Raw genomic sequence first — 25,240 nt, 5'->3', positions numbered from 1 at the left:
CCAATTCATCCAGGGCAAAAGGTCCCAAGGCAGCAAGCAGCTCTGGAAACCGAGCCTCCTTCTAAGCTAACTTTCTGTTATTGTGAAATAATAATTTCCTTTATTCCCCACTCCTTTCCAACATTGACTGTGAAATTTCCAGCTTATTGCTTTTTTAAAAATCCCATGTTCAACAGGAATCTCTTGATTTTTAGACTAATTTGGTGGAGAATGGTGCAGAATATCATAACCGGGGCTGTCTGAGACGGTTGGGATACATCTCCACGGTCACATCCTTGTTCTGGCAAGTTACTTTCTAGGCCAACTTTAATAAAAAAACAGCCGTCGTTGATTTTAATAACATTTTGCTTTGAGAGAAACAGCGTACAGCTGGTAACATTTTGATTAACAGCTCTATTTCGTTCTCATTGTGAAACTACCTTTATTTTTAAATAAAATAAAGAAGTAACAAGCAACAGAAATGGAAACAATATTTTGATATTAAAGAAAGTTGGGGGTTGGTTGAAAAGGTGGTTTCTTTGTTTTTTTTTATTCCTTTAGATTTCATTTCAAATGAAACTTCAGAATTTGCCCTTTAATTCTAATTTAAAGCATTTCCCCCAGATTACCAGTCATTCCCATAAAATTCTGAAGATAAATGGTTTCCAGGCGATTTCCTTGCTTCATTAACACCTCAGCCTGTCACACTGCGAGGAAAAGTGAAAATGCTGACTTTTAAAAATTAAATACTCCATAATTATACACTCTGTTAATATTTATTGCCATAATAGAAATTATCACAGCAGAGACGGGCTTGCTGGCAGGAGGAGCTCTGTCAGCAGTCATTGGGCTCTGACTTAGCGCTGATCTTTGCTCTTAAAGGAATTTCATTGCGGAGATGGGCTTCACCCCGCTTTCTGCGTGGGGATTTTTGTGATTTCGGCACCCGGCACCGACCCTAGGGCTGCCTTTCAAAGCCGCAGTGGCTGTGCCTGGCTTAAATTCACAGGCTGCAGGCAGAGACTGTCTGTGATCTCCCTTTCCGTGATTTCCCACTGGAAATCTCGCTCAGCACAACCCCTCCGAAATCCGTATCTCCCAAAGGAAACTGGCTCATCTGTTTTTGCTGGGAAGGGGCAAAGACGGGAAAGTTGTTATTGCTGCATCCGAGAGGAGAGTTGGGTTCAGCTCAGTTCAGGTTTTGCAAAACAAACCTCTGGCTGCCGGCCCTACACCTTCGGCTTGTTTTCAACAGCGCAAGGCTCGACGGATGGCAATAAAGCAATGTTTTCATGCCCTTTGCAGTCACCAAATTCAAATCCCTCTCTCTGTGGCTGCTCAGCCTCACATTTCAGTGGTCAGGACGTGCTGTTGAGCATCCAAACCCGCGTTGTAGCTGTGTTCTCGCTATTCATGGTGTGTGTGTAGGGAAGATCGGCATGAGATGGTGCCAAACCAGAAGGGCTGAGAAGTGTTGGATGAAGGGAGACGCTCAGCTGTGGGTTAGCAATCCTGGAAGGCAGATTGGGTGGAAACCTTTTAGCCACAGCGATACCAGAGGGTTTAGTAAGAGTAGGCCTCAGTGTAGGCCCTAAAAGGCCTGCTCTGTGTTGCCTTTAGACAGAATCAACTCTCCTTTTAGTGATTTTCCTTTCAGCTAAAATAACTGCACTTTCTGAAGCTAACAGCATGTTTTGCAGACAGGGTCTGCTTCTGGGACTGATAACACTGAGTTATAGTTGTCACTGGCTCTTGCTTGTGCTTAGTCTTAGAGAATACAAGGTCTCTGTTAAATTCCTCACTAATTACAAAGAAGGGCCAAAGATAAACAAAACTGTGAACAACTTTATAGTGTCTAAATTAACTTGATTCACAAACTCTGGTGCCAGGAGCAAGAGATAAATCCTGTAACAGCCAGAACAGGATCTTTTCCTCGGAGCCACCTGCGTGTGCCAGCAGAAAGGCCTCGACCGCGCTCACGCAGAAGCAGGGTTATACAGCAGAACTATGGGGGATTACAACCCCCAGAGGCCCTTTCCCCAATTTAGTAAGCATACACAAAGACATTTACATAATATATTAACATATGCATAAGGTTTCTTGGAATAGACGGGCTTTTCGTGGGAATTGTATGAATATTCATCTTTCTGTAATGTATATAATGAGTGTGCTGTGCCTCGGTGGACATGTTAGGAGGAGAGATCCCCCATGCACCCAGCTGCAATAAACTGATGTCAGCTTTCTAAACTGTCTTTTGATTTGGATAGTTTTCTTGGGTACTATTTTCCGCTAACAACAGTGCGAGCTGTTCACAAAATCTCTGTTTAACCGAGCTTGAAAGTTGCAGAAGTTAAAAAAAAAAAATAAAAATAAACCACGCCGGAGTTAACGCTAATTTGCTTTGACGTTTGTTCCCGGCTCTTTTCAACCTCCTGCTTGGGAAACTGCTTTGTTGGCTACGGGGAAACAACTGCCCGCCCCGGCCGGGGGTGGGAAGGGACGGGGCGGGCTCGGGGGGCGGCTCCGGGGGCGGCCCCGGGCGGGACCCAAAGCCGGTCCCGGCTCAGCCACCCCAGAGCAGCTCCCTCCACCCTACGACATGGACTGTGGCGTGATCACCTCCAAAACCGTGCTGCTGCTGCTGAGCCTCGCCTTCTGGGTATCGCGATAGGGTGCTGGGACCTCGGGGGGTGCGGGTCGGGGGACGGGATCCCCCCGGAGCCGGGGGTTGCGGTCCCGGGTGTTGGGTACGATAAAGGGCTGTGGGAGAGCGAGGTGGTGCCGTGGGACATGGCCACGCTCTGTTTAAGTCTCATTTCCAGGGTTAAGCTGGCGTGTAGTTTGGGGTGTGTGACTGTCGTGTGTGCAGGTGACTCTCATGCATGTCCATAGCAAACCCTACATGTATATTTTTAAAGAACAAGAAGTTTGGTGTTTTTAAATTTCTGAGGAAAAAAAAAATGGTTGCTGGAGGTTTTTTTTTTTTCAGCGTTTTTAGTGTTGTAGCTTTTTTTAGTCGTGTTTTTAAAGGTGTGTCGCTAAAGTAGTGGGCGGCTGTTTGGCTGCAGTGGGGTGAGGGCATTACGCAGGGGCTGCCCTCCCAGTCTGGGCTGAGGAGTGTTTGGGGGGAGGAAAGCAGCGGAGAACTTCATTCCAACTATGTTTTGCTACAATTACGGCTTCCCAAATCGCTTCCTTAATAATTACATACAAGCAAGCAAAAAACCAAGGGTGGGGCTGTGTACTTTTTAGCCTAACCCCTGTTGGTTTGGGGTCTGGGCAGCTGGTGGCACGGCCACCTCGTGACAGCGGGGCCTGGGTTGCGTGGCCGCGCAGAAGACGTGGTGGTTATTCTGGTAACCAGTTTCGGGCTTTTCCTCTGCGTGGGGAAGTTTGTATAACACACACCCTCCACCCCCCCTTGTCATCAGCCAGGGACTTGTGTGCTGCCCTCAGAGAAGGGGCCCAGGTAAACCTTGTGTGTGATTTGTAGCGTGATGTGTGTAGCGTGATTTGGGCGTTCACGTCCACGTTGTAGCACTTGAGTATGTTCAAAGTAGTGTCTTACACAGGATGCTTTCAACGTGCCAGTGACAGCCCAGGTTAGGGCTCAGCACAGTGGCACCCCTCTGCTCTGCTCTTCTCCTAAAGCAAGGAAGAATTGAAGAGAAGGACCAGAGGTTTCCCAAAGAGAGAAGCTACGTGGGGGGAAAAAAAAATAGTTGAAATACTGCTTGAATTAAACCCTGAGATCTCGTGGGGTGTTGTGCCCTGTTTGGTAAATACGGGACTTGCTGCTGGTTGTAGTGAGGAGCTCGCCCCGCTCGTGCTGTGCCCCCTTTATGGGGGCTCTGCACAATTTATTGGTGTGAGTCACAATTTCAAGGTGACTTGTTATCGCTCTCCTGAACAGCGCAGGAGGCCAGGTTTGCTGCTGCGCGTTGAGTAACGTGATCTTGCCTTGTATGTTTGTCGTGGGGTGGTTTTTGGAAATACCTGCAGAGAAACACTGGAGACTCCCACTGTGTGTGTGGAAATCCCCTGAGCTTTGGCTCAGGTGTACCTCACATGAGCATCATTGCTTGGCTTTTTTAAAAATCAAACAACAGCCTTGTGTCCTCCTCGAAGGGCCTCTGGTACCTTTTCTTCTGCTGTAGGGGAACTCTCTAATTGTGATTGAAGCTATAGGGTCAGCTGGCTCCAGGGGTGATCAGTAATTATCCTTCTGCTTGTCTGCAGCCTCTGAATTTCAGGTGACCCAGACCAGCCCTTTGGGGTTTTCAATGCAGCCCCAAAGCCTGTGGCATTTCGACGCTGCCGCCACCATTTGAGTGTGGTAATCGCATTCCTGCAGCAGAACTGCAGAACCTGGAATTCAGGTTTTAGGAGGGTGGGGAAGGAGGAACTGGCTCTTTTATGCTCTTTCAGAACATTTCTAACAGTTGGGGCTCTACCAAGTACAAGGTTCTGATTGTTATTAAGACACGAGATTTGCAAAGAGCATTAGATTTCTTCGCTGAGGAGTAATTTGTGCTCAGACGTTGCATGCTGCAAATCTTGCCCAGCTTGGAAATGATTATGGAAAATAATTCACCACCTGCATATTCAGCAGCCGGTGCAGTTATGGTGCTTTGACAAAGGTTATTGCTTAGAAATGTCCTAAAAAGGCGATGAATTCTCTTTTGGATCTCTTGATGGTTATCGTTGTGCAGGAGTTGAAGACAGTCAGATTTTCCAGGATGACAAATAGGGGCTTCCTAAATGAGGTGAAAAAGCAACTTCTCTCTTACCCCTCAGGCTCAGCATTGTATCTGCAGGTCATTCTGCTGGGGAGGGCTGTAGGTGTGCAGAACCCCCTCAAACAAGACATTAATTGAAGCTGTTTTAACTACACGGTTACCAAGGGTGGTGCGTCAAGCTGTGGGAGATCTGCCCACCTCCAATTTTGCTTTTTAGCACCTACTAATTAGGTCCAAGTGTGTGGTTATTTTGGTAAGTGGGTGTTGGCCTGTTCTAGGAGAAGATGGGATGATGGTTTAACTCAGGTCACCTAAAAGAGGGAGAGGAAGGGTTAGAGGAGACTCTGATGTTCTTCGCAATGTCTTGTGAGGGGACTTGGCTGGGTGGGATGTGATGATGCTCCTGGGAGAGGTGAGATGCTGGCATTTACTTGCTGGTCTAAAGAAAGAAACTGGGAATCTTAAAACTAGATGGAAGTTTCATGCTCTGATATTTCTGTATAGTGGGATCTGCACACCCTCCCATGTTGCTTTTCTTCTAACCCCCCTTCTTTAACCCCAAAGCCGTGCTGCTGAATTCAGCCATTAGCACCTTGTCCCTGCTCACCTTCTCCAGCTTCCTTGTCGCTAAACAGACCCTTGCTTCCAGAGAGGGTTTGGCATCCACCAGGAATCCTGGGGCCTTCGTCACCGAAAGGCTACCTTCTGTGTTGCTGCAGTGAAAGCCCCGTTTTCCCAGGTTTCCCATTTGCTTTCTCTCAGAGGTGGGTACTTCCCCAGTGTTGCTTTGCTTACCCAACAGTAGAGAGAAGGATAAAGATACGTTATTGCCTGGGTGGTTTTAGCAGGACCAAGGGATTTGAGAGAGCAGAATTGGATCTGTTGACAGCAACAGGACTGTCCAAGGAGAAGCCCAGGAGAGTGATCCCAGTACTGGTCCCTGGCAGGGCGTGCTCTATCTGCAAGTGATGAAGCCAGAGTCAAGATTTCCCCAGCTGATCGCTGTCTCCCTCTGCACCCACACACACTCAGGGTGCATTTGAGCTGATTACAGGTTGTTCAGGAGCTTCGTTGACTCTTCAGAAAACCCAGCTGGGTTCTGCCTCTTTGCTAACAAGAGGTGTGAACTGCAGTTTCTGGGTTGGGATTTGACTCCACATGGTTGTGAGAGTCATCCATTGACTGGAAAATAGAGAGGGGCTTTGTATTCTCGTCTAGTCCATGTTGAGAATGACTTAGCACTGCAAAGCTCACATGGCTGGTTGTCCCCCATCTCCCTTCTCCACCCTACATCAGGTGGTTTTTACAAATATCTTTGTATTTGTGAGCCAGGAGTTTCCAAGGAGCATGAATCAAATGTGTTTTGGGGTAGTAGTGTCATCTCTTCTTTCAGGAGATACTCAAACTAGTCTGGGCATCCTGGAGTATTTGTTTGCTCTGTACTTAATCTATCTCCTTTGCCCTTGGTGCATCCAAGACTAAATCTCCTTGTTTTCAACCTTACAGTAGTTTGCTGAGTGATGTGGGAGGGTGCACTGGAAGCTCAAGCAATCACAATATTGCTGTGGTATCACTTTTAAATATTTTTTTAGTAATTGGAAGGGATAAACTCATCTGTTAAAAAAAGTTTCTGCATCTATGAATGGTTTGAAATTGCTCATGCCAGTGATGAGTGGTTTGGGAATACTTGCTCTGAGGCCTCAGTCAGAGAGAAATCAGGATAATTAAAAGAGAAATTAAAAAAAACAGTAAGGAGGAGAATTTTTAATCCCTCAATGAGATTAAAAATGTAGCGAGTAGCAAAGGTTACGTTGGAGATTATTGGTCCTAGAAACACATTTATTTTTGAGGATGGAGGTGTTCTCCAAAGAGTCATTAGAGGTCTGGGTGTCAGCAGCCCTGTGACCTGTTTCTCGCCTTTCCTCCATCTGTTCTTAGGCAAATCCTTAATCCTGCCTGTAGCTGCCTGCTGTGCGTGACAGTGGGGGACAGGCAGCTCGGCCGGGTTTTAACGCCCTGCGTGATACTTGACAGGAAGATGGGAGAGCGGCGGAAGCTCTCCTCCCCGCTCCGGGGCAGGGAAACGATGCTGGTCAGCCACGGGGTCAGTCTGACTCACAGCAGTGTCCGTGGTGGAAAAAGCTGCTTAACCAAGAGCTTTATTTAGAGGGGCTTCTTGTTTCTGCCCCTCTGATGGAGCCCTGGGACTGGCTGGGGTCCCCTGGGACCAACGGGGCGATGAGCCAGGGAGGACGGGGTGACATCTTGATGCAGGGTGAGGAGTGTTGGGTGGGAAGTGGGAAGTGGTGGGTTCATTTCTAGCTCTGCTGTGAACTCGTTGCTAAGCTATCCAGGGGGAAAACAGCTACGTGAGCTAGAGTGGTCACTGGTCAGGGCTGATGCCAGGGCTTGGTACAGGACTTGGGCACTTTGTCGTGATCCAGTTGAGCGTGCCTTGAAAGGGCAAAGTTCCTCCTCAGGAAGCAGAACTGACCTGACTTTCAGGAGGGGAGATTTAGATGAGATATTAGGAAGAAATTCTTCCCTGTGAGGGTGGTGAGACCCTGGCCCAGGTTGCCCAGAGAAGCTGTGGCTGCCCCCTCCCTGGCAGCGTTCAAGGCCAGGTTGGATGGGGCTTGGAGCAACCTGGTCTAGTGGAAAGGTGTCCCTGCCTCTGGCAGGGGGGTTGGAACTAGATGATCTTTAAGGTCCCTTCCAACCCAAACCATTCCGTGATTCTATGAAAATGCACTTTGCTGTACACGTAGGGGCCTCACAGACAAAACTAAAACTAAGATGTCGGTGCTGTGTGGTCAGGAAAGGGGAAGCATTCAGATGGTGATGCAGATATGGTGTGAGAAACTTTACCCTTTCCTGTGTTCTTCTAGGGAACAATCTTAATCTGGTTGTCCCCACTGGTCCCTAAGGCTGTGACAAGGCTGCTGTTGGATGGCCAGGCTATGGATCTGGCCCTAAACACCTTGGTCTCTTCACAGGTCTCAGTTTATAATAACTCTCTGAAACCAGAGGTCTGGTGTAGAATTGCCCCTGATAATTACAGCTGCTGAAGAGGTCCTATTTTGTTACCACTCTCCAAGAACTTCAGAGCTTGGGGACACTTTATCCAGGGGGAGCAGAAAGCGGCTCTTTCATGTAGTTGATGTATGAACTGGGCATTTCCTCCATTTTCCCCAAAAGTGTGGCACCGCCACGCTGCGTTTGCTTTACCGTGGAGCTGGCAGGATCCCTTTGCAGCAGGAGGATCCCATCCTGCGCCCTTCCTGACGGGAAGGGGCACACACCAGCTACGTGGCCCCGCCGCCCTGCCTCTCCCTTGCAGCTGGTGACACTTCAGGACAGATTAAAGAGGCATCTGCCCTGTTACCAGCTCCGAGAAGTTTCCCCAGGCTTTAGGATTAGCTCTGCTGTGGTTCAGGTGCACTTCTTTGCTGTTTGGTTTGTAGCTCATGAGATGGAAGTTGCTGAGCCAGGAACAGCATATTAAGGAACTAGGGTGGTTGTGAAGGCAAATATTGAACTAGAGGGTGTTTTGTGTCTGGCTGGCTGCTCAGATCAAAAACGGCTTGGCAGCAGCTGATAAATCCATCCGTGCTCAGCTGAAGTTGTACTCGCAGAAAGCTCTTGCCCTGCAGTCTGTGTAGCTGGGGAGAAGAAGAGTGAAAAGGGTGGTGCTGCTTTCTCCTAATAGTGGTCCTCTTGTCCTCAGAGGTGCGTGATACTCTGGGATTTTGATTAGCAGCAGCACACTGACCCCCTGGCAGAGGTTTAAGCACTAGAAGTTGGAGAGTTAGGCTGGGGAACAGAAGAAGACATGCTTGGACAACTCTAAGGAGAATATTTATCTAATCTAACTTGAAAACAAACCCACTAAACCCATAATCCCCTCTTGTGTGGGTTTGCAGCATGTAAAACTGTAAGTAGATGTTGGTCTAGGCTGGTTGTTTTTTTTTCTCTGTGAAAGAAAGCCACAGGTTTTCAGAGCCTTTTGGCTGCTGCTCATCGTTTTTTTCTGAGGAAGAAAATGAAAAAGCAAGCAATTCCCACCATACCCGCTGAGCAGCCCTGCGGTGTGTCCTGAAGGCAAGCTGAAACATGCCCCGTAGTTGTACGTTGCAGCTGAATATCTAGATCTAACGCACTTTGAAGAGTCTCCCATGGCTTTGTGTAAGTAGGCTCGGTTTTATTGGTTCAGTCCCAGCTCTGTACCTCGCAATGAGGAGACTGTGATTTACAGGTTTTAAAATTGTGGCTAATGACTGGCACGAGATCAGTGGTAAGTCTCTGCTGGGGCTATCGGTGCTGCTGGCAGTCGAGGACAACTTGATAGGGGCTCCTGTCCAAAGCCAGCTTGCTGCATTCAGTATTTTTTATTATTTTGTGAATCAGTGTTTTCACAACTTGAGAGTCTGAGGGAACACAGAAACATGTGGTGAGGTTTTTAAATTGCTGATTGCTTTTTTTTTTCCCCAGTAGAAAAAAAGTGAGGAAAAACTTGCAGCTATGGGCTTCCAAGTCCTCAGCAACTAAAGGAGCTGTGGGACGGGGGGGAGCAGAGCAGACCCATGTGTGTCCTGGAAAGCAGTGGCAGAAAAGGTCATGTGGGTCCTGGTGGGCACCAGGCTGACCATGAGCCAGCAATGTGCCCTTGCTGCAAGAAGGTGGAGGGTACGTTGGGCTGCAGCAGGAGAAGCATTGCCAGCAGCTGGAGGGAGGTGGTCCTTCCTCTGCTCAGCACTGGTGAGGCCACGTCTGGGGTGCTGGGCTCCCCAGTAGAAGAGATACAGACATATTGGAGAGAGGGCAATGAAGATGGTGAAAGGATTGGAGCATCTCTCCTGCGAGGAAAGGCTGAGAGAGCTGGGACTGTTCAGCCTGGAGAAGAGAAGGCTCAGGGGGATCTTACTGATGTCCATAAATACCTGAAGGGAGGGTGCCAAGAGGACGGGGACAGGCTTTTCTCAGTGGTGCTCAGTGACAGGACAACAGGCCATGGGCACAAACTGGAACACGGGAAATTCCTTCTGAACATCAGGAAACACTTTTTCACCATGAGAGTGACGGAGCACTGGCACAGGCTGTCCAGAAAGGTGTTGGACTCTCCATCCTTGGAGATATTCAAAAGCCATCTGGATGTGGTCCTGGGCAACCAGGTCTAGGTGGCCCTGCTAGAGCAGGTGGTTGGACCAGATGACTTCCAGAGGTTCCTTCCCACCTCAACCCTTCTGTGCTTCTGTCACCTCATACTGCATAGGTGCATGGCCAGCCTGTCCAGTAGTGGCCGTGAGCTATGCATGGCCTGGAGCTGCAGCAGATGGTGGGTACACCCCCTACGTAGCAGTCATTGCCTGTGTGGCTGTCTGATGGACATGCCAGAGCCTGCCCACTGCTCTGTGCTGCAGGTGGAGGCTCACAGCCTGTAAGGAGGGTCACACGCTGTCCTGGATGAAGCAGATCACACAAGTGCAGCAATAATTAGAATCACAGAATCGTTTTTGGTTGGAAAGGACCTTTAAGATCATCGAGTCCAACCATTAACCCAGCACTGCCAAGCCCACCACTAACCCATGTCCCTCAGCACCACATCTACACGGCTTTTAAATCCCTCCAGGGATGGTGACTCCACCACTGCCCTGGGCAGCCTGTGCCAGTGCTTGACAACCCTTTCCATAAAGAAATTGTTCCTGATCTCCAATCTAAACCTCCCCTGGCACAACTTGAGGCCGTTTCCTCTCATCCTATCGCTTGTTACCTGGGAGAAGAGACCGACCCCCACCTCGCTACACCCTCCTTTCAGGCAGTTGTAGAGAGCGAGAAGGTCTCCCCTCAGCCTCCTTTTCTCCAGACTAAACACCCCCAGGTCCCTCAGCCGCTCCTCATCACACTTGTGCTCCAGACCCTTCACCACCTTCGTTGCCCTTCTCTGGACTCGCTCCAGCACCTCAAGGTCTTTCTTGCAGTGAGGGGCCCAAAACTGCACACAGGATTCGAGGTGCGGCCTCACCAGTGCCCAGTACAGGGGGATGATCCCTGCCCTAGTCCTGCTGGCCACACTAGTGCTGGTACAAGCCAGGATGCTGGTGGCCTTCTTGGCCACCTGGGCACACTGATGGCTCATATCCAGCCGCCATCGACCAACACCCCCAGGTCCTTTTTCCACCAGGCACTTTCCAGCCACTCTTCCCCCAGCCTGTAGCGGTGCGTGGGGTTGTTGTGCCCCAAGTGCAGGACCCGGCACTGAGCCTTGCTGAACCTGAACTGGTTTATCGTTCAGAGAAATGAATACCCTAAGCTGGGTAAGAAATGGTAGCTGAAGCCTGGAGGTTCCTCCCAGCTGGTGGAGTTTTAAACCTGGGACAGGAAAAGGGAGAGGAACCTCTGCAAGTGGGATGGGAAGTGCTGAGCTAGGGTTGCCCTAATTGCTGGGGAAAAAACAGCTCTGCATGATCCATATGGGTTCAGTGGAGTTTTAAACAGGAGTTGTTGAGTCGTTCAAGCGAGCATAAAATGAAAAAGGCTTTCTTGGAAGTGCTCAGTGCTTTTTGTTTTTCCCTGAAGTCACTAGAAAACCTGTGGGCTCCATGGGAGTAACGCAGCAGCTAGGGAGGACTTGAAAATCTGGTGGCAAATGGGAAGAATAAAACTTGTAGTACAGTAAAGCAGCGAGGGAGCCAGGAAGAGTAATTCCCCTTGCCATGCATGCTGGCTGTTGGGTAATAAATTATTTATGGAGGAAGTGTTGTGCAAACCCTTTCAAGCAGAGGATTTACCTGTGAAGGTAAATCAAAAACCTTTTTTGTACACAAAAAAAACAAACCCCAAAGACAAGGAATGTCTTCTGCGTTAAGGAGGGGCTGTGCAGCTGTAATTAAGACCAGTGTTGCTGGGGCTTAATTCTAGATATGGGGGGCAGAGGGACAGTGCTGTAGTGGCAAACACCTGGCAAACTAATAATTGAAGATGATATCTTAATATATCCTCTGGCAAATTAAAACTGCTGAGAAGGTTTTAATCCCAGTGAACACGGTTGTTGGATGTGAAGGCAAGACATCGGCATCAGGTATTGTGTTCGGTGAGGTACTCTGACTTAAATCACTGCTGTGCAAAGATACCGGTGAAAAAAGTGCGTTTTAAACCTTAAAATTAACTAAAACACCTCTGTGAGCTGCTTGTCTGATGGAAGAACTAGAAGGGAATGGTTCAAAAAGTATTTGCGTGGGTAGTGGTAGATCTTCCAGTATGTGTTTGTAGTAGTCTGCTGCAGAAAACAAACACTATTACTCTTTAAAGATAAACAGTATTATTTACCGTATCTTTCTTTTTTTTTCCATAAAAAATTAAAGATATGGGACAAAAATCAGTCCAAGTATTGTGCTGTGGCAGATACTAGTGCAGGCCCTGGGAAGGCCCTGTCTGATGTGGGTGAAATGTGGTTTTTTAAGTCTGATTGTCTCAGCTCTTTTTCTCTGCTGAGGATGCATCTTGCTGAACACACTTGTTTGGTGAATTTGCAATTTACTCTGGTCTTACAGCTTTCCCTTTTAACACTATGGTTTTGTTACTCCGTATTTAACTGACCAGCCTTTTAAAAAGAAAATCCTATACTGGTCTACATTGACCAAATGATGAAATCAATACTCTGAAATGGGAGGATGCTGGGAAAAACCTTCAAAAAAAAAAAAAAACACCAAACCCCACAAACCCTCAAAACAACAAGCACCGCCTTTTAATTTCGTAGCTGGTAGTTTGGCTCTCTTACTGCATTGTAGTCAGATTTAGTGGGAGGAGGAGAGAAGCCTACTCTGATAAATGCAAATGAACACAAACTTCTCTTCCCAGCCATCACGTAAGGTCAACTTCTTAAATCAAAGAAAGGAAGGTGGAAAAGTATCTGTTCTGCCTGACTGATAGATGCAAATTGTCTGTATTTTTTTTTTCTTTTTCAGAGCAGTTTAGAGGGAAGTTTAAGGGGCCCCCTTCTATGGCTGTGACACTGATAGTGTCACAAAGTATTTGCATGGCCATAAGTCTCTCTAGAAGGGCAGGGGCTCATGGTCACCAGCATATTAAAAAAATCCCCTTCTGACAGTGGGACACAAGGTAAAAATCTTGCTGTATTTTAAAAAAAAAATACATAAAATCTACTGTTTTCCAACAGCAGTCCTCTCCTGCATCAGTGAGACAGCTCGGGCTCCTCGTAGCCATCCAGTCCTATCCCCTTCTGTTTCATGGGCAAGATTGAATATTCACGGTGCTGTGTGTGCATTATGTAGCTGGAGGGTTTCAGCTTGTTCCTACAGCAGAGCACCTCTGTATACCTGCCTCCCCGGCTCAGCCAGCTGGGCTAGGCATGGAAGAGGTAGGTGAAGTCAACTCAATGAGTAACCCTGCCCAGATCCTGCCCAAAGATCAGCCTAGGAAAACCCGGTTGTTACGGCTCAGCTTTTTTTCCCACTCAAGCCCAACAAGGAGTTTATTGTTCTCACTCCAGTTAAGATCTCTGCTTTCTGTCCAAGGCACAGGATATGAAAAAGCAAGTAATTCTGGCGTTAGGTCCTTGAACGACGCGAGCTGTGGTGGGTGAGACAGCAGAGACGGTCACGGCTTTGTCGCTCGGCTGTGAAAAGGGGCTTTCTCACAAAATTTCCATTTGCCTCATCTCTTCAGCTTGTCTTATGGGGATCATCAGCGTTGTAAGGAAATACCAGCAGCGTTTGAGTCAGCCGGGGATCTTTGGGGAGGCAGGGGTAAGGTTAGGGTGTTCTGCTTGCCGTGGCTGGTGGACCACAGCAACGTGCAGCCCCACGGACCAGGTGAGCTGGTTCTCCCGTATCAGCCTTGCGTCACTCCTTGGCTGCCTGCGCTGGGGTTTGTGCCAGCTGTGTTGGGCCAAGCCTCTCCGTGCATCGCGTGATCCTGTTCTGCGCTGAAGTTTTCTGAAAGCAAACTTCCAAGCAGGCGCCTAAAAAAAATGGTGAAGAAAAATAACAATTTCTAATATTAATTTCTCAGAATAATCTTGTGTATCATTTTGGACGTGTTTGAGAAGGTGTTTGACTAATCATGAAGAAGGAATTATTTGATCTCTTCCTCCCCAAAAGCAATTGCTTAAACTGGCCTTTGTTATTTGTGAAAGATTCTTCTTATTGAGATCCCAAAGAAACTTGTTTAATCAGGCGTACTTCACGCTTTTGACTTAAAGTCTGTCTTCAGCAGTGCAAAGGACATTTCTTGTACTTCTAGAGAAGTTTCATCTTGGATCTGGGAATGAGCTGAAGGTTTTGCAATGTTGAGAGAAAATCCCTCCACCTGATTTTGAACTTGCCTCAAGTACTGGGAAGGCTTAAGGGGAGAGCTCAGAGATTAATGTGCTGAAATATTTTTCATCTTCACTTTGGAAGTTTGGATCTGGGACTCATCTGCAAAAATAAAACAGGGAACAGATTGTTACCTGAAATGTCTTCTACTCACTGAGTGACTCTGCTCTTCAGGCTTCAAAGTCTTCACTTTGAATTAAAAACCATGGGTGAAATCGTGGCTGTTTCTCAGCTTGTGGGGAGAAATGTGAACTTCCTTTAAGCCAGATCTTTACCCAAGGTCTTTTATTTTTACTTCGTTATGCTTCCTTTTTCTGCTTGGAAGCAGAAGTTTGGACATTATAATAGGCCACTTGCTGGCTGGGTTTCGCCTCTGACCAGAACCCAGACAATCCTGAATGTCGCAACAAAACCTGCTATGAACATGCCAGTCTGTATTTGCATTGATAAACTTTGAGCAAGAATCTCCTTGAACTCAACACTGGACCCTCTGATGCTGGCTTACTGTCGTGGAGCTTTGCTAGTCCTGGCTTTATAGGGCTTCTGTGAGTTGGCTTCACAGTGGGTTTTTGAATTTGTGGTAGCCCTTTATTAGCAACAAGGTTTTTCGTGGTTTCCCCACAGTTGGTCCATCGTCAGCGTTTCCTGCGCGTGCTTCCTTGGCGTTGTGTGTTGAGCACGCTGAAAATAGGTAGAGAACTGGGCGTAGAGAGGAGAGACAAAGAACATGTCTGCTGTCTAAATCACCTGCAGAAGTATAGTGGAAATAGTGAGGGATTCTTCTGTGTAGAACATCCTATAGTAAGACTAAATTATGATGCAGATGGTCTTTTAGACTGTCTTTAGAGGTAAAGAACTGACAAAGGCTGGGACTAGAGTTATGCAAAAGAGCAGGGCTTTGCATTCCGTGAAGATGACAATTAACTTTGCACTTTGCACATTAACTTTTACACATTAACTAAGTCACAAGCCTGTTTTGTTGTGCACGTTTCGACATGATGTTGCTGCTGAATGCAGATGACTCATTTACTTGCCAAAAATATGGCTTACGCTTAATTTGTACCCTGGCTGTTCGCTCTCTGCTGCCTTTCCCATGGTGAAGTCACCCCTGCTCCGTTTCCCCAGGGATTGCCTTCCTCCATCACAAACCTTTCTGAGGTTCTTGCAGTCATTCTGGTTTTCTCTTGGAGCGGTGGACGCTCAGTTGCGGTGGGACACCCCAACCTGGGTGCTGAGCTGTACCAAAGGCTGATGGCCTCAGGAAAAACGTTCTCATGAGTTTTGAGAGATGCGAGTGCCTGGTTTAAAAGCGCACGTGGAGGAGGCTTCGTGCTGCTAGTGGCCGGCTCCACCTTTGGTTTGGAGTGACTACCTAGGGGTACTTTCTCTAGCCTAGAATTTGTAAAGCAATAACTCGTTTCTGCATTAGTTTTGGGGTGATGGCAGCAGCAGAGAGACCAAGGACGAGGTGATTTTTACAAGCATGCTGTCTGGGAGCATCGCAGTGTTGTGTCTGTATTCGTGACAGAGGATTGTGGCTTGGTACGTAGTGCACCTGCCTGAAATTTCCCCAAAACCTGAGAAACCAGAATACCGTTACTCTGCAGCCATATCTATGTTTACCAGGAAGGCTTTAAAACTCTGTTTTCCCTTGCAAACCTCTAAAGCCTTCCAGAGGGAGCTCTCCTGGAGGAAGGATACAGAAAGCTCCATCAGTTTGGCTTTGCTGCAGTAAGTTGCTTTTGCTTCTGGTTGTTCTAGGGATGGCAGTGGGAAGCAGAGTTTCCTTAGGGGTGTCTCTGAATCTCCCAAATTTCTCTGCTGTTCTAAAAACTGAACAAATAAAGCCTTGGCTGAAACTGACACTTTCAGGAAGATGCTACTGTATTGTGGAGTTTTTTTTCCTTAGAAATATTTTAACTTGAATGAATTCTCTCTATCTGGTTAACTCTTATAGGCATCTATTTCAAATAAACTACATCTTTTAGTCCAGCAAATGGAAAAGTGGCTTTTTCCTTCTTCCAGATGAAGAACATTGAGTTAAGATATGTATTTTAATGAGAAATTAAAAAGAAAAAACTAATTCTATTGTAGATTACCTTAAAACACTTTACAAACCCCATCTTAAACCTGGGAGCAGAGCTGTTTGTACTCTAGTGTTTTGAGCCTGGAAAAACCCCTTTAAAGTTCCTAGTAATTCTGCGCTGTTTTCATTGGGTTTGGGGCCAACGTGGCCAATCACAGTGCTTGGTAGTCCTAGAAAATATTAGAAATAAAGGCTGTATTGGGCAAATCCTGTCATCACATCCCATTTTCAGTACAAGAGCATAGTGTTGGAGGAGGAAGAGGTGATGTTCCTCACAGTGGTGAAGGGAAAAGGCAAGAAGTGGGCTACAGTGGTCTCATCCTTTCCCTGCATCCCTAAAAAGGGGTGGGAGGAAGAAGCCCTGATCATTGTGCACCTGCAGACAGGGAAATGGGAAAGAGATTTTTCTTCAATGAGAGGAAAAGTTAAAGGAAGTTTTAGGAACTGCTTTTAATCATTAGCACCACTTGAAAACCCAATGTGTGTGGAGAAGATATCTTGAGAATTGGTGATCCTATTCCTTTTCCTGGTATCTCACTTTGTAGAGGACCTGCCATATCAGAGCACCAGCACAGCAGGATCTTGCATGACGTGTGCTAAATGTCTGTAAGGGTTCATTTGATCCTGGTTTCATCACTTGGTGCATCTGACCCTGGTAATTTTGAGGTCCAGGCAGCATCCAGGAATGCGAGAGTGGTGTGGGCTGAGAGCTGTCTGAAATGAAGGATGTCCCTTGCACTTGGAGGTAATTGAAGGGCAGGCACCCAACCTGGCTGGAGGGGAAGGAGCCAAGCAAGGTAAAGGAATTAGCAAGTCCTAGCTCCGGTGTGAGGAGTGTTTGATTTAATTAAAATGTACAGCGTACAGCACTGGGGGAAGTAAACTGCTTATAAACTGCATGATGAAATCCAGCTGCAGTCTATTGAGAACAAACAGGCTGGTTTCCCTCGAGTTTCCAGAACGTGAGTACGGATGGTGCTTCGTTTTTAGAGGCGGATGAGCTGTTGTAACTCCTGAGAGAACTTTTTAATGCCATTGGTGAGGGATTGGCAGGGCATCGCTGAGTATTTCAGTGTTACTTCCAGGGCTGTACCCGGTTCTGTGGATGAAAGCCTTCGGTCTCCAGGGCTGCTAGTTGGGCAGCTGTCACTGGTGCACTGGATGTTGGCCTCAACTGGCAAAACATCCGTTTCGAGGAGAGTTTTATTTTAGAGGGTGCAGAAATGTGTTTCCTCCAGGAAAAGGAGGGACTGTGTTTTGCTGAGATTAGGAACGTTTGTGCCTTAGTGGTTAATGCTCTTGTGAGAGTGGAAAGGATGACTTTTTCTCAAAAAAAACCCAACAAACCCACCCCTGTGGTGATCGTCTTAGAAGTTATCCTTCCAGATGCAGCGTTGGGTGGGATGTAGGTGCTCTTGGGTAGGCAGCGTGAGCTTGGCCCTCTGCAGAGACAATGCCTGATGCACGTCAGTAGGCTCCAGTGTTTCAGCTCGGCTGAAGTGCTGCTTCGTTGGTAGAGGAGCGATTCATGGGAAGTGAATTCTGTCTTCTCTGTGTTAAAGTTTGAATGCGTAGCTAGTTTCAGATGCAGCATTTTTTGTTCTCTAGATCTTTGCAATCTGTACTCATTACTTCTAAAGTTGAAATGTTAATTGCACTGTTACAAAAAAGGTCCATATTTACTTTCCTGGGCAGATGCTTAATAAATAACTGCTAATAACTTTCTTGATTGCATTTCAGGCAGCAGCAGCTGGTCTCAGCTATGTTGGGGCCTACGTCATTAACACCTACAAGAGCTACGACAACTTTCTGCAGGACAAGTATGCTCTGTTGCCAGCCGTGATCATCATTTGCGTTGCTGTGGTAATGTTCATCATCGGGTTGATCGGCTGCTGTGCCACCTTCCGGGAGTCTCGAGTTGGTCTGGGGCTGGTGAGTGTCACACATTCTTGCGTGTCCTCTTCTTCACCCTGTTGCATGGTATGGGAGGTGCTGCACTAGACCTTCTCAGGATGCGCAGAACAGAAAGTAAAAGATTATTCTGAAATCTACTGCTGAAGCACTGATTGATAGTGAGTGAGGTGCAGGCTAAATTATTAGTTGCACTGCCTTGCACAGACAAATAGCCACAGCCATGGGCAGTCTTGTGGCTCTGCCTTGACTGGCTTGTTGGAGATGGGTGTGGAGAGTAGGAAGTTTTGAGAAGCAAGGTGGTGGTGAGGCAGCAGGAGGAGATGTGAATTTCCAAAGCAAGCACAAAAAAAAAAATTATATTTTTCTCCTGAATTTAGTTCTCTGAATCCTGAAATTACACCTCAACTTCTGGCATAACTTTTAAAGAGCCAGGAAGGTTCAAGTTGAGTAACTCTGGGCCCCCGTCTCATGCCTTGAAGGTGATGTGAGCTGAAGGAGCAGTGCCCAACATACATAACTCAGCTGCTGGCTTTTCTGTGCAGTGTCCTGTTTGACAGCCGCCTTGTGAAGTGTTTTGTGGGCTCTTCACACAGATCACATCATGGCAGTGTTCAGGAGACTGCCTACATTGGACACAGATCCTGTGGAACCACGGTCATAGTCCCAGCCATGCACAGTAATCTCCTATTCTAAGTTATTTTCTGGAAACTGTTTTGATTGGAGAGGCAATAACAGATAATGATAACTTAGCACTATAAATTAATGTGATGGGTAAGGTGCAATTGAATTCAAATGCTGTGGAATTCTTCCTTACAGTCTCTCCCTTTTAATTTCAGTTCTTGGCCATTATCCTGGTTATCTTTATTGCAGAAGTATCTGCTTTTGTCCTGGGATTTGTTTATAGGGAAAAGGTAAGCAAAGAATTAGCATCTCTGTAGTAACTTAAAAGTAAAGAATAGCTCTTGCACTGTTAGAGAATTCCAGTATATCCAGTCTTCTTGCACTTCATTCCCTTCCCTGCAATCTGCAGGGCAAGTGGGAATGGGGATGTCACCATCCGGTATGTGGATCAGTCTTTGTCGGGAGCATGGAGAACACGTAAAGTACCTGGCAGGCTTCGCAACAATCGTTAAATTGGATTAAATGGTTGTTGATGCTCACAAAAGAGGGCTCTTCCATCAGCAAGCTTCTATCCAGGAACGTGATTCTGGTTAAGTGCTACCTGCATTTTCTCTAAATCATCGCTTGATTTTTATTTTTTTGATTTTTAATTTTTTTTTCCCCCTGACTTAGTTGGGATACAGATCTTTTGCAGTTTTCACTACGTAAAACTCTTAGCTCTCACATTAAAACAATATGTATTTTATTTGCCTCTCTAAATAGGTAAAAACTGACGTGCAAGGCACAATGCGCTCGGTCTTTGAGAGGTATGATGGGAAAAATCCAGAGTCGACTGTTGTGGATTACTTGCAAGAACAGGTAAGAAAACATATAAATTGTCCTGACAATTATTTAGAAAAGAACGATTGGGTCCTAAACAAGGAATTTGGGAAGGGAGGGGGAGAGGGTCAGTATGGTTGTATCCTGGAACTCAGCTCTGCAGCAGTGTTTAGCATCTGCTTCTCCAAGGCAGTTGAGGGTGCTCCCCACTTTGCAGAGTTGGCCTTTTTGGTATGAAGTTCATGTAAATGAATGACCTTGTTGAGACGAGCGGCCTTTGGATCAGAGCAAATGAGTACATATGAATAACTGCTGCCAAGAATCTTGTACCGTAAAATTGAAAGATGACAGAAGAGGCTACCCTGCAGCCTGTCACTTTAACATTAGAGCTTTCACAAAGAATAAACCAATAAGGAAGTAATAATGTATGAAGGGAGCTTGATCTATTATATCTACGGCTGTTCTCCTGAAGTACTGCTGCTTGTAAATCCGCTGCATACTGAGGGCAGCTCATGCCCAAGAGAGATTTAACTCAACATAAGCATTCATGTTCATATATATTCATACATCCCTGTAATGGGATAGATGGGCTGAGACCAACGGCATGAAGTTCAACAAGAACAAGTGCTGGGTCTTACACTTGGGCCACAACAACCCCATGCAGCGCTCCAGGCTGGGGGAAGAGTGGTTAGAAAGCGGCCCGGCGGAAAGAGACCTGTGGGTGCTGATGGACAGGCAGCTAAACATGAGCCAGCAGCGTGCCCAGGTGGTCAAGAAGGCCAATGGCATCCTGACCTCTCTTAGGAATAGTGTAGCCAGCCAGTCTGGGGAAGTGATGGTCCCTCTGTACTGGGCACTGATGAGGCTGCACCTTGAATCCTGTGTCCAGTTGTGGGCCCCGCACTTCAAGAAAGATGTTGAGGTGTTGGAGCGAGTGCAGAGGAGGGCGACCAAGCTGGTGAAGGGTCTGGAGGGTCTGAGCTACGAGGAACAGCTGAGGGAGCTGGGGTTGTTTAGCCTGGAGAAGAGGAGGCTCAGAGGTGACCTTAGTGCAGTCTACCACTACCTGAAGGGAGGTTGTAGTGGAGTGGGAGTCGGCCTCTTCTCCCGGGCAACTAGCGATAGGACAAGAGGACACAGCCTCAAGCTTGGCCAGGGGAGGTTCAGGTTGGACATTAGGAAGCATTTCTTCTCAGCAAGGGTCATTAGCCATTGGAATGGGCTGCCCAGGGAGGTGGTGGAGTCCCCATCTCTGGAGGTGTTTAAGAAAAGCCTGGCCATGGCACTTAGTGCCCTGGTCTAGTTGCCATGGTGGTGTCAGGGCAATGGTTGGACTCGATGATCCCAGAGGTCTCTTCCAACCTGATTCATTCTGTGAACTGTCCTGTGTTTGGCAGCTTCATTGTTGCGGGGTAAGGAACTACAGTGACTGGACAACCACACAGTGGTTTAATTCCACCGGTAACAACAGTGTCCCTCTGAGCTGCTGCAGGGAAGAGATGAAGAACTGCACAGGACGTCTGGATCAGCCACAGGAACTGAATATGCGGGTGAGGATAAAGGACAGAGTTTCACAGCGGGGCCATGATTGTTCTCAGCCAGCCAGCACAAAGGAAAGCACTTCAGGCAGGGTTTAGGGATAACTTCATCCAATTCTTTTCAGCAATTTGTCCCCCAAACCGTTTTCTCCCCATGGTTTTCCTCTAGCTAACTTCCTTCTCATATAATTCTATAAAAGCTCCTAGATGACAAAGGAAGGGCACCAGTCTGGATGTTTCATCTTGTTTGTTTGCTGGTAACTCCACCATTTCGTGTTGCTACAGAAGCAACGTGACAAGGCCAAAGCACGTAGTTGTTCAAACAGATCTGGAGTAGGGGAAGAGACTCTTCTAGGATTGCCCATGAATCTGGAGAATTGCTTGCCAGCTCCTTCAGTCTGGGGCACAAGCCCTCAAGTTGAATTTTATAGATAGCACTGCTGGTCTTCCTGGCTCTGAGTTTTGGGCACCACTTTAAGTGACCTGAGCCAGAGGACATTCTGAGGAGCAGCGAATGTCAGTGCCTCTCCCCAAGCAAGAGGTGACCAACAAGGCATCAGGCTTGGAAGACAAGAATGGAAGCCCTCAGGTCTGCAGTGGTTGGTTAGACAGGCCTTAAAAGGTTCTGCTTCCTTTTAAGTGTTGGGGAGGGAAAAGAAAAGCCAAAAAACATCTAGCTGAATTACATCTTTTGACTTGTTTTCCCCTGTCTCTTTCATGGCAGGGCTGTGCACAGGAGCTGGAGTCTGGGCTGCAGAGTGTTATCAGCTATGCTATGCTTGTTATTCTGGGGTTTGCTATTGTAAAGGTAAATGTTTTCTCTCATCCCTCATGGAAAATAACACTGTTTATCCTTTGATCCCGAGGCTTTTTCTTCTACCATGGCTTATGAGCCTACAGCCTTTTTCTGGCTCTGAAGTAGACCCAGTCCTCTGTTCCTCGCTTGTTTTATTCCAACTTTCTCTGTTTTGTCTGCGTGATGATAAGGGGAGGGATCTGAAAAGGTAGTAGGGAATTTGGGATGGCAAGTCAGTGGAGAATCCATCTTGGTCCTTTGGTAGGAGGTACAAAAGCTGGGTGTGCTGAAGGGCCTGGATCTGTAAGTTTTTATTAAAACAACCAGCTTTTCTGTAATTAACTGGGATTTAAAAAATTGTTCATCGAGTTTGTTTTTAGATATAACCCCATGAATACTCCTCTGCCTGGAGACTTGGAATCAAAACGGACTAGAAATATGACTAGGAAGGAAAACAGCAAGGCTATTTATAGAATCATGAGATTTGAATTAAACAAAATGTGAAAACAGATCATCTTGTGGGTGAAAGCTAGATTTGAAAAGCCCTGACATAGAATTCCTTGCAGTTGGCGCGTCACAAAGTTGCGTAGGCATTTCTTCGAAGATTTGACCCGTAAATTTTAGCCTGGTGGTTTGTCATTGTTCCATGTACCTGTTCTCCGAGGTTAGTAGCCCATTCCTTGTTGACAGAGATTTGAACCATTTAAAAACAGCAAAGTATTTTTTCTTTGACTATTTGCTCTCTATAAAACAGTGCCTGTTAGGTGAGCTGTTGCAGAACACGTACTGTTTAATACCCAACTACTGAACTTCATGCAGAAGCAAAAGTCTGTCCAGATGTCATCTCAGGACTGGGGCTTGACTTAGTTCAACTTTGCTTTTCTTCATTTTGGCCCCAGCATTTGATCTTATGGGCTTAAATTGCTGAGCGAGGTAGTTTCCATCATTTCCCTTCCCTCTGTAAAAGTGATGAGTTCGACACTGCAATTACGTGTCCTGTTAGTGTTTGTGATGAACCCTCCCACCACGATCTCTCCTGTGATCATCTCCAAAGGTGGCCTTCGCATATTCTGCACTATCTGTATTTGTGTATTTTATATGCTTAAATATTTTGCAGAACTCATTTGAAGTCCGGAATAATCCCATTCTTTCACTGAAATTTTTCCCCACAGTAAGATAATTAGGAATTAATGTGGATTTTTAAATTAATGTGAGAAACCAGGCAGGAAAAAGTTGAGGTGGAACTATTATTGGAAATTGATATGCAAAAAGATCACTTTCTGTAGATGTATTTTCTAAGTGTTTTTTAATACAAAAAGAATGTCCTTACTATGATGAAAAAGTCTGAAGAACATATAGGTGTTGGGTCTGATGACTGTAACAAAATACAGCAGAACTAAATCTCTTGTGCATGCTCTCTCTCTCTTTTTCAGTTCTTTGGCATGCTGAGTGTCTGCGTGCTTACTTGCAAGAGAGAAGACAGCGGATATCAACCTCTTTACTCGGGGGTGTTTGCTTAATAAAATGCAAAGGTCACTTTTTTTTTTTTGCTTCCTGGTGATAAAATAGACTGGTAAAGCTGAACGCTAAAGGACAATCTATGACCTTCTTGATAAATATTTTATGTACATGAAACAGAACATTGTGTATTGACTTGGGAAAGTTTCTTGCGGGTGATGTGAAACAGCAATTTCGATATTCAGTGCCCTACAGTAATGTAGCCTGATCTTGCATACCACAGCTTTCTGTAAGGTTATTGTAGCTTTGGATTTGTGACTTTAGGTGGCACCAGATGTTGTAATAGACTCCAGAAAGAATCTTTCTTCTGCAGTTCTTTATCCTTGAAACTTGCAGAAGAAACATTATCTTTAATCACTAAACTGATTGAGACCGCAGGAGGGATTTCAGTTGTCTGCACAAACATCAGATCATTCCTGTGGTGTGGTTAAACAGCAGAAGAAACTTTTTGAATGCCAAGTTCAAATATTCTGCATAAGCACGGGGAGCTAGAATACATTTTCTCTATATCTGATGGTGTTTCTACTTTTCTTTTTTCCCTCCTTCTTACGGTCATATGTTGTAATTCAGTTTACTGCTGTGGTTATTAGTGCAAGACAACCCTGTGTTTAAAGACTAGAAAAGATATCTGAGTTGTTTTTTGAAGCAGCTAGCAAATGTGAACAATCCCAGGTGAGGAGGGGATGTGTCTTTTGAGCTTGGGACGTCTCTCTTTGGCTTGTTTTTTTTTTGTCTTTTTTTATTATTATTATTTGGCATTAAAAATTGCTTATGAAGCATGGCTTTTGAATTTTTTTTTTTCTCCTTTTACTGATGCTTTCATGGTTTGTCTAAAAGACAGACTATGTCTCGCCATTTAATGTAGAAGTTGCAAGAGTTACTGAGATGAATACAGGCTGGAAGATGGGAGTCACAGGACACGCTGGCTCGGTGTGGTTGTGCAGACAGGGCTGCTGGAGGGGTTAGTGCAGCCGTCCCTGCGTCACTAAAGGTCTGGCTGCTTTTCACCGCTAAAAATGTTAAGATGATGCATTTTTGTACCGAGCAATTTCAATAACCTATTGTCCAGCGGTGTCATGCGACTCCTTGTTTGCTAGTTTTCCTTTCTCCTTAAAGCTCTGCTGAATGCGGTCACTTCTTGGATGGCATCACTGCTTTAAAAGTGGTCCTTCCTGAACGCTTTTGTATGTTAATCTGTTAATAACTTCAGAGTTTTTGGTTGTTAGAGCTATGATGTGGCGAGGGAGGGAACTCCGAGCTCTTCTTTATTGGGGAATTGTGGAAAGGCAACTGTGTATTTGCTTAATTTTTTCTTGGGGGAGATAAGCACTCTAACTTTAGCAATAAACTTTTCTATCAGTAGCTAAGTAGAAGAAAAGGAGTTTGGGGGATATGTAAGTTGTTTATTTATCTCCCCCCCACCCCCGAGAAAAAAGCGGTGGGTGATGATGATGTTCTATAGGAGATATACCAGTATGAGTATGTACGTGTTGAAAAGCGACTTAATTTTTATTGAGGGCTTTGTCTTCTGTTGAATGCCGAAATAAACTGAATTTATATAACGAATTAACCAGTGCTGTGGGGTTGTTTTGTTGGCCGAATCGCGGTTCTTGCGGGGCGGCACCGGCGCGGGAGGCCCGTCCCCTCAGCACTTCCCGCCTTCCCCTCCCGCGCATGCGCCGCGCAGCCGCCTGCGCGCTCCAAGGGCCGCCCGAGCGCGGCGGGTTTGAACGGGCGCCGCCGCCCAGCACCGGGCCGGCGCCTTCCCCCCTCCCCGGGCAGCCGCTTTCCTCTTCACCGCCCCGAGAGAGCCGGCTCCGGTCATCGCTGCGGTGAGATGCGGGGCGCTGGGGGAGGAAATAGTCGTGTTGGGTCGGGACGTGAGGGGAAAGGGA

General features: G+C 46.5%; 1 protein-coding gene across 2 annotated transcripts; it reads left to right on the top strand.

The window, feature by feature from the left end:
- Window positions 1-2,525: 2,525 nt before the first annotated feature.
- LOC137676464 (tetraspanin-36-like) lies at window positions 2,526-24,911 on the top strand. Of its 2 annotated transcripts, XM_068423301.1 has the most exons (7): window positions 2,526-2,638; window positions 17,880-18,071; window positions 18,890-18,964; window positions 19,437-19,532; window positions 20,891-21,043; window positions 21,756-21,839; window positions 23,261-24,911. In XM_068423301.1, the coding sequence occupies exons 1-7, from the start codon at window positions 2,579-2,581 to the stop codon at window positions 23,345-23,347; spliced, it is 747 nt and encodes a 248-aa protein (XP_068279402.1). In that variant the 5' UTR covers window positions 2,526-2,578; the 3' UTR covers window positions 23,348-24,911. The 2 variants fall into 2 exon arrangements, with proteins under 2 accessions (XP_068279402.1, XP_068279403.1); XM_068423302.1 differs by lacking the exon at window positions 18,890-18,964.
- Window positions 24,912-25,240: the final 329 nt, after the last annotated feature.

The sequence above is a fragment of the Nyctibius grandis genome, chromosome Z, assembly GCF_013368605.1.
Source record: "Nyctibius grandis isolate bNycGra1 chromosome Z, bNycGra1.pri, whole genome shotgun sequence".
Taxonomy (NCBI): Eukaryota; Metazoa; Chordata; class Aves; order Nyctibiiformes; family Nyctibiidae; genus Nyctibius; species Nyctibius grandis.
The sequence above is the reverse complement of the archived record's forward strand: the minus strand, read 5'-3'. Positions and strand labels throughout refer to the sequence as shown.